We start from the raw sequence: 9,162 nt of genomic DNA on the forward strand, positions 1-9,162 counted from the left end.
TAACTCCTAACTCTCTTCTGTCATTTGTTTAGCTTCCTTTCTCTCTGGAGAAGCTTTGCTTAATCTTTTATTTTCAACCTTTTTACATCGATACACAGCCTTTTGTTTCCAACTCGAAGCATTCTTCAGCTGTGTCAATCCACATTCACCTAACTTCTGATAACGCGGTTGGTTTGGCACCACTCGGAATCTTAGAGACCTTTGAGCATCGAAGTATGGAAGAGTCTTCCTCTCCCTCCTCTGCGATATCGTGGATTAAGATAAAACGAAAGGTCGAAGGCTAATCTCCTTGACGTTGGATTCGTTGAGAAAGGACAAGACTGAGAAGTTATAAAGAGGATCGTATTTCGTAGGACGGATACTACCATTCTGACGTATATATATATATATATATATATATATATATATATTTATTTATTTATTTATTTATATAGAGCTGAGAGGCTGAGGGTCGCCAAAGGCACTTCAAGAGGGGTGTCAATGTTTCCTTGAACTAAACTTTATGGGTAAGTTCAGTTTCAGGTCGGATAATCAGTTTTAGAGATTTGATATCTCTGGTTAAATTACTAGGTTACTTCCCGCGAAATTAATGTTGTTGGATTAAGGGGATTTATCGAATCATATTACAAGTTATTTCGTGTCATGGTTCAAGGTAATTCAATGATTTGATGTTACTTTGCCCCATGATTTATTAAAAAAAGAGCTTACGGATTGCAGTTTTGAAAATCAACTTTCCAGGATTTATCTTCTCGCAAAAGTATAAATGCATTTGTAATTAGCGGAGCTTTGAATTCACTGATAGCGATGATGAGTTTGCGGAGACAGATGTGACAAATAAATATACAAACAGCGTTCACAGAAACGTATGTATCTAATTTAATCATCAAAGCTATGAGGACAATTTTTCATTAATTTGCCGTGGCCGCTTTGGGCTGTTAATACAGACCAGTGATTGTGAATCGCGAGCGAAGCATAAAGGCCGTAATGGCTAAGGGGTTCCAGAAACCTCAAAGCAAAAAATGAATTCATTGCCATCGTACGATTTGGTTTAAACTCTCCTAATTATCCTCCTTTTATGCAAGAAACTTATTTAAGACTAATATTAATTTACGTTTCAATGGTTTTGTGGAAAAATATTTAATATCGTACATGCTATGCAGGCTTTCAGGAGTTTAAAAAAAATAGTGGGCTTCAGGATTGGTTGCTTAGATAAACATTTATCAGATATACATGCTAAATTATTTACAAGCATAACATAATAGCATTTATTTTACATTTGTCAATAATAGTTATCTTTTTATTCATTCACATCCACATTCACATCTTATAGTACCTTAAACCTATATTTACTCTCTTAATTATCACACTTGTACATAATTATAATTAATAGTAATTTTTGCACATCATCATTACAATAATAATCATCATCGAAGACTTTTAAGTATCTTGTTATTGCGTAGTCTCTAAAAAAACTGGTCTCATTTTCTGTTTACAATTGATTCTGTTACGTGGATAAAAACAGTCAAGAAAAAGAATATGGATTTTTAGAAAATACACAATTGGATTAGTTGCTCTTCTCAGTGTACAATCACACACGGTATACAAGACTTTGGCATCATTAATTAATTACAAATCCTCGGTTAATCAGGTCACTGCCCTAACGCATGTGCGATATATGCATAAACTCACACATGCACACGTATAGTACAGTTACACACATGATTGTATAGTCGGAATCGTAGGTAATCAGGGAGCATTAACGGAAATGTTTGGATTACAATGTCGAGTTTCGGGGAGAAAGCCAGGTACTAAATGTCTCTTTGTCGCTTTGTCAATGACAAATTTGTCGAGCAAGAGACGATATTGTGCGGACAGTGATTCAACTGATTGTAAATAAAATAGTGTGATACGCATAGAAAATTGAATAGACAAAATCGAGGTCTAATTAAACAATTTGTAAAGGGAACTCGTTACTATTATTAGGACGAGATTAAACCAAGTTGCGTGACCGCTCGCTACGCGTGTGAGTGCGCGTGTGCGTGTACATGGTGTGACGACAATGACAGACCTACGCTGGAGGTAGTTGCTGCTGATGATGCGCTTATCGACGTTGGTGCTGTAACCGCGGGTGACCCAGTCAAGTGATGTCCAAAAAATGTTGGCGAAGATCCGTAAGGTGGAGCTGGGTGGTGGTAGTAACCTGGAGGCGGTGGTGGAGGAGGAGCATGATGCACGTGAGAGTGCGGATGCTGATGAGGATGCGTATGAGCGTGAGGATGGGCATGTGGATGGGCAGCGAACAGGAATGCTGGAGCGTAGGGGGAAGGGTGAGGCGGAGTAGTTGGCACAGTTGGGCTGTTGACATCTAGACCAGGATTCTGCTTTTTCCACTTGGTACGCCGGTTCTGGAACCATATCTTCACCTGGGTCTCTGTCAGCGACAGTGATAAGGCCAAATTAAGCCGCTCACAAACAGAGAGGTACCTTGTTGTCTTGAACTTGTTCTCCAACGCCACTAACTGTTCGTACGTGAACGCAGTCCGTGCCCGACGGGGTTTTCCACCAGCAGATCCACCCGATGACCCGCCGTTTTGTGAAGATCCACCTTGACAAGACGGATTCTGACCACCTGAAGATGATGATGATGAAGAAGATTGTCTCTTCTTGCTGCCGTTTGACCCCGTTGACGCGGTGTCTCGAGTTACGGTTGGTGTTCCGCGGTCATCGATTCCCTGCATATCAACGTCTTCATCGTCTTCATCGTCTTCGTCGACTTCTTCCTCCATGTCTTCCACTTGGTCAAGCATGCTCTCGTCTTCTTGGCCGCTGCTGCACAATTCTCCTCTTGAGTCACCATCTGTAATGACAAGAATTTTGAGACAATTAACATGCACTTATCAGGAGACTGATTGTTATAGGACTTAGACGTAAAAAATGTTACAATGATCTGGAAAACGCAGACGAGTAATCGTGGTTTTAAAAAATTAACGGTTAAGTTTTATTGGAAAACAGCTTGCGATGCTTAAGCAGCTGAGCTGGGAGAGCTTTGTGAAGTGATGAGAGACTGAAAGCGAGAGATACAGGACAGAGAGAGAAGGAGGCTGTAAGATTGAGAGAGATGGAAATAATTGCGCCAGCGGCTAGTGTAGTTGAACGAACGAACGACCGGCCCGTTCGTCCGGCCAATCGTTCACTCAATGAGAGAGACGAGATTGGAGATTCAATCAGCGCGCAGATGTCCCGGGGAGAGATATTCCCTGGCTTCAAACTCCGTACACAGTTAGTGGCCGTAATAGTAGTAGTAGTAGTAGTAGTTGTAGTAGTCGCAGTGATAGCATAGACAGAAGGGGAAGTTTTGGTCCAGGACGATGGATCGTGTGACAGACTGAGTGAATAAGAGACAACGTCAGCCACAAAGTACGATCAGGACTGTCCCCATCTATATACCTAGACTAGAATATAACGAAACCGAGCGAGACGGAAATTTTATCCGAATTGACGTGGCTGTTCGTGGGCCTCGCGCGAGAGAACACGGTTTGCTGCTACTGCTACTGCAAGTCCATAGGGGGCGACGGATCGAGAAGCTTTACGCCGTAATGGGATTTGTATCTCGTTAACGCGCGATCGTTCTTCCAGATATATTCAGGTCTCTCTTCTTCTCATTGTCGGTGTATAGACCGTCCTTTTTTTCGATCATTCTTTGTAAGAATTACTTTCACGGTAAAATATACCGTATATCGGTTTCCGTATTCCTGATAGTAAAAAAAGTATTACTAGTCCTCGAATAAAGGATCTTTAGAGGAGCTTTTTTCTACATACGTGCATGGATATCAGTGGGGACTCTATTTCAATTGATTCAACGTAATTTCCATTGCGTAATTCACATTCCCTTAGATATATACCTTTTCAAGGATTTTACTTTCCAGGATCAAGAGAAAAGATTCCTTTTATCGACATGTGCTTTTACTGTTTTTAATTAAACTCCTCATCGAAGGTATCTTGTTTTATGTTAGTTAGAAAATCTTTACAAAAAGCAGCTGCTTATCAGTCTCATCCCGAGAGAGCTGTCCATGAAAAATAAAATAACGAATTCGAGTATCTATATGGTAAGAGCAACGAGTGCTTGACCGCAAATATCACGGCAGGAAGAAGTAACGATCACGTACATAAACCAGCAAAGAGAAATTTATTACCACAAAAAAATAATGGAACATGAGCGAAGAAAGGTTTGTCAGTGAGATGAGCGAGCTTTTTTTATAGATCTTTTCAACTCGGAATTTAAGGGTCCACTGGGGACCGGCAAATGTCGACGTTGGTGACCCTAAAAAAGTTTTCTGTACTTCGAAGTGTTAGTGCTGTAAATCTATGTCCGTGTTATGCCTTACATTATCAGCAGCTCGTGCAAATCGTTCAGCTTGAGTCGTATGAACGATTTGTCTTCCTTGACTTGAGCACGGTGTGATTTGCTGTAACGAGCTCGTACTTTTTTTCTCAATTTTTTTCGTTGGCCACTAAAATAACTGGTTATAATTAAATTTGCCTGACATTCAAGAATACTGCATAAATTTTACCGGAAAAGGTCAAAGTTTTCAACTTGTCTAATTTCTTTAGAAAGCATCATAATCGCCAGATTAATCATGCTGAACTTTATCTTTTTCATTGTCTTGTTAATCAATTACCATAGTGACTTGTCAAAGACAAAAAAAATGATCTTTTACTGGTTCACACACGAAAAAAGCCCTCCTCTGTAAATTAAACAAAGAAGGGCAATTGATTTTCCCTGACCAATGCTGGGCGCCTTTTTTTTCTAATTTGACCCTTGAACTGAAAGCCTCGTAATTAGCTATTTTTATTTAAACTAAATGGAAGACTTACTCGAGCTTCGGCTTCTATGTCTTTTGCTTCCTGACACGGAGTATAAAAGCTGTATAGAAATGATGGTAGTTTTCGCACGTTCAACAAATCTACCCTGGTTATCGGGTAAACGCTCAAGCTCAGATCGGAAGAATATGACGGAGACAAGCCAATGGGATGAGAAGAAAAACTTGCAGGGAGAGAAAAAGATAAAGTGAGTTAGAGGGTTGGAGGGCGTCATTGTGATGCAGAAGAGCCAATTTTCTGGGCGGCTTGGCGCGATGCGACGCGATGCCGTGCGATTATCATAACAACCGAGGATATTATTCCCTCGTCCATGACGCATGTGGGAGAGAGAGACATGGTAAGGACGAAAATAAAATGTAACTAAATTTTTAGGGGGCTCATCACCAAATCCCTAAGAATTGTCGAATATCTGATGTACTTTTAATGATAATATAAAAGCTTGAGCTATAATAGCACTAGTGGAATGTCCATCGTGATTGATTGACAACTGATTCTCCAATTTCGGAATCTCTGAAATCTCTTCAACGTGATCAATCTTCAGGCCTTGTAATACGTTTCTGCATCTGATGCTGAGGCTGTTTCGTTAAGATAATGCTGATGTTCTTTTGATAGTTATTCTTATTGGAACTTTGTTCCTTCTTTGGTTTTCGGACCCATCGCTCGAAAAATTATACGCAAGATTGATTCGATAATCGTGTCTTTACTTGAGTACTTGATGTCCCTCGCTGGGACTGGTGAACCCGATGATTACAGCGTTCAAATACTGTTTAAGAGAGATTAGCACAGCTATTTGTCACGCTACGACAGTTTACCCCCATCTTACTAAACAACTTTGACAAGAGCTATTTAATCTCTGTTAGTATTGTGCTTTTGTTTTCGATGTACTTCAACAATTAAACATTCGATTGGGTGGATTTGCCATCACAAATATATCAATAAATTTATTTATATTTTTGATTAAATAAAAATAGTAAAGAGGTAACGTTTTTAATAGCCGTTCAGAAGTTATACATTCGCTTTGTTTCTGGATGAAAAAATATCAAAATTGATGACGAATATTTTCGGTTATGTACCTCATACAGATGGAAATATGTCTGGCAGTGTGTGTGTGTGTGTGTGTTGTTAAATAACACGCGTTTGCGTAGGTATATATCTGTTTCTGTCTGCCTACAGCTTATTCGTTATGGCTAGTTGCTTCGGCAGACGGGTCGTTAATCATTGCTACGGTTTCATTGTACTTTTATGAGGCTCACATATTTTACTGTTAAATGAGGTTTTAATAAACATCAAATTTTTATCATCATTATTATTGATACTTTGATTTCAAAATGAAAAACAATCATCCCATTTGATACTATAAACAAATTGAATATTCAAGTGATGAATTCTCGACACCTAATTACTGACCAGTTTTAAATAACCCTGCGTTATTCGACAATCCCTACTCCTATAGCTGACATTCAAGCGACAAAAAATTAAACTCATATGGAGTCTAAATATAAGACAGGATGCCAATGTCTTCGACCGCACAAGCTGAGATTTACAAGAGCAACAAGGAAAGCCAAAGAAATAGAGCTAAAGAAATAAAGCTCTTACTAAAATGAGCCAGCTAAATAATTAGTGAGGGCTGTCTTCCCGTCGGACCAGCGTAAAAACTATAACCAGATTTCACACTCTCACACATAAAAATTTACAAGCCTTAGCGCTAATTGATGATAAATATCCTTCTTAATCGTAAAACAACGATTACCAATTCATTGATAAATAATTACCTTCATGCAAGCTCCCATTTCTCCGTCGTCTACGGTGTCCTCTATCATGAATTACCCTTCCGCCGGTAAATTTATGAGGGTCGAGGATATTTTCTACGGAGAACGCAAGTCCACGCTTGTTGTTTTGTACAGTAGCATTAGTACTCGTTAAACAATTGTTACCACTAGCAACACTGTTACTCCCCGAAAGCGAATTAGAGAAATTTGTTCGTAATTGACTTCCAGTAGTGCAAAGACCCGTAATCATAGATCCAGTAGCATGTCCAGTTGCTAGATAAGGCGCCATAGCAGTTGTTGTGTGGTTAACAACAACAATACCATTGGGATTTCCACCAACACTAATAACAGCACTATCATTGTCACCATTACCACTACCAATACCACAACCACCAGCACCACCAGTACCACCAGCACCACCACTAGACGGTAAGCACGATAACAATCCAACAGCCCGGTTCCCAAAAGGAATAAATTGTTCATTGACACTCATTGTTCTAGAGGAAGCCGTCAAATCAACTGGGCTGCTGGGATTGCTTTCGAGATCGCGGCACACGTCTACCTCGACGTCTTCATCTTCATCGTAATTCCCGTTTTTCTCCGCTTCATCCTCCTCGTCTTCTTCATCATCATCAATCACTCCCCTTGACGACAGCCTCATTCTACTTGCAACATCCTCATTGTCAACATCATCAACCTCATTATCTTCTTCATCTTCCTGATTTAATAGACCCTTCTTTGCGTCATCGATGTCCTCCTCCATTGCACTGCTCCTTGAGGCCGGGGATGCTATTGGCGAACCCGCCCGAGCACTTGTCTCCAGCATCTGCTGCTTAGAATGTTCGAACCCAACAACAAAGGGGTCACCAGTTCGCACGTGGAGCAGCAATCCACGTCGTTTTTCCCTCGGCACCACCGCTCGCAGATTCACTTCCTCAGGGTCTAGACACGTAATCGGACCCTCTGCATGTGGGGACAGCGTTCGCGGCTCCTGATGCATCCTCCACATCTTACATGGGGAGGAATCGTACTGACAGTTCTATCTCCTTGGAACTGACATCGTATTGCACTGAACGTAACTTGTGATCACTGAACGCTGACCAACACTTCTTCCACTTGCTCTTTAAAGTGTCGACTGATAGCTGGCACGCGTTACGCTGAAGCTTGTTAACACTTACAGTTTTTGACACTGTATCAACTTTTGATTCACTCACTTTTTAAGCACTGACAGTAACAGGATTAGTAGCAATTATAACGAAACAAATGAGTGATAATCCATTTCATTAACGAATGCTTGCCACGAAAGATGTCAGGTTTTTTTTTTACTACAAGTATCAGAATAGTAACAAACAGACAACCAATAACTTTAGCTACTTAGCAGACGTAGTATCAGTCTTGGCAATGATTGTGTCGCGTATAGAGAGCCATGGTTCTGGAGTAGGTGCGTATATCTCGATAATATTATCCCAGTAATACTGTCGGGGTAGTAGTTGATACAGAGCGTCACTAAGTTGTGAGTTAGAGAAAGAGAGTAAGATAACACCGAGGCTGATGGGGATGGTTGGTACGCCTCGGATGGGCGTGCCCAGATCCGACTGCTCCCAAAACTAATGGTAGACCGGCCTATCACAGCATCCGGATGTTTTCCCGGCTTCTCCGGACCACTGTTGAGAGTCTACTCAGCATGGTAGTAGTCGGTGTCGCTGATTACTGGGAGTTGCGCGGTGCTCACAAAACTCAGATACCTGCTACACAATGTTACATTTGCTGATATACGCTAAGTTATTATTCAAGTTATGACAGTACACTTGAATTGGTGGTAAATTCATCCAATTTTTCACGATTTTTGTCCTGCCTTTACGTCTCTAAACTTTTGACCAACACCTCTGAATTTTCTGGGAAAACTAAGGCCAATTAGGCTTCGCTAAACTAATGGCTAATGAAGTATACCACTTTCATGATTTCCAAACTTTATAGCATGTTTCTCGTGAGTACGATGATGCTGATAGTGAAGGAACAAGGATACTGTTTGCTTTGCCATTTAGGTAATTGCCGTTTTACATCCGCCATTATTTTATCCTGTCCCTAGGCATATTTAGCTAAAATCAAACGCCAACGATGATGAAGTTTATGCTCAACGATACTCCTATGTACACACCTTCTCCTTACATCTTCTCCGAGCTTGTTTCGGCTCTTTAGCTCTTTGTATGTACTTACTTGAGCAAATCTCTCCAGATAGCATGCTATCTATGAACGTTATGTACCGAATTTTCTTGAAGTACTAGAATTAAATCCGTTTATTATGCCAGTACGTTGGCAGTACCTTGTAGTAACTGATGACTTAATCAATAGTGTCGCATAGTTAAGCTTCTTTATCATAAAATAAGAGATTTGAGACGAAAATATATTTTTTTAACTTCCTGCAAAGAAAATTGAAAATTTTTAAAAATCGGCTTATTGGTTTGAACCCGTTTTTCGAAAATCGAGTTTTCATCAGATCTCGACGTGTTAA

At 40.3% G+C, this 9,162-nt stretch overlaps 1 protein-coding gene across 1 annotated transcript; it reads right to left on the bottom strand.

The window, feature by feature from the left end:
- Window positions 1–967: 967 nt before the first annotated feature.
- LOC123271847 lies at window positions 968–8,313 on the bottom strand. The gene is made up of 2 exons (XM_044738344.1): window positions 6,654–8,313; window positions 968–2,857 (listed from the first exon to the last, which is right to left on the bottom strand). The coding sequence occupies exons 1-2, from the start codon at window positions 7,657–7,659 to the stop codon at window positions 2,016–2,018; spliced, it is 1,848 nt and encodes a 615-aa protein (XP_044594279.1). The 5' UTR covers window positions 7,660–8,313; the 3' UTR covers window positions 968–2,015.
- Window positions 8,314–9,162: the final 849 nt, after the last annotated feature.

This window comes from Cotesia glomerata, linkage group LG9 (genome assembly GCF_020080835.1).
Source record: "Cotesia glomerata isolate CgM1 linkage group LG9, MPM_Cglom_v2.3, whole genome shotgun sequence".
Lineage (NCBI taxonomy): Eukaryota > Metazoa > Arthropoda > Insecta > Hymenoptera > Braconidae > Cotesia > Cotesia glomerata.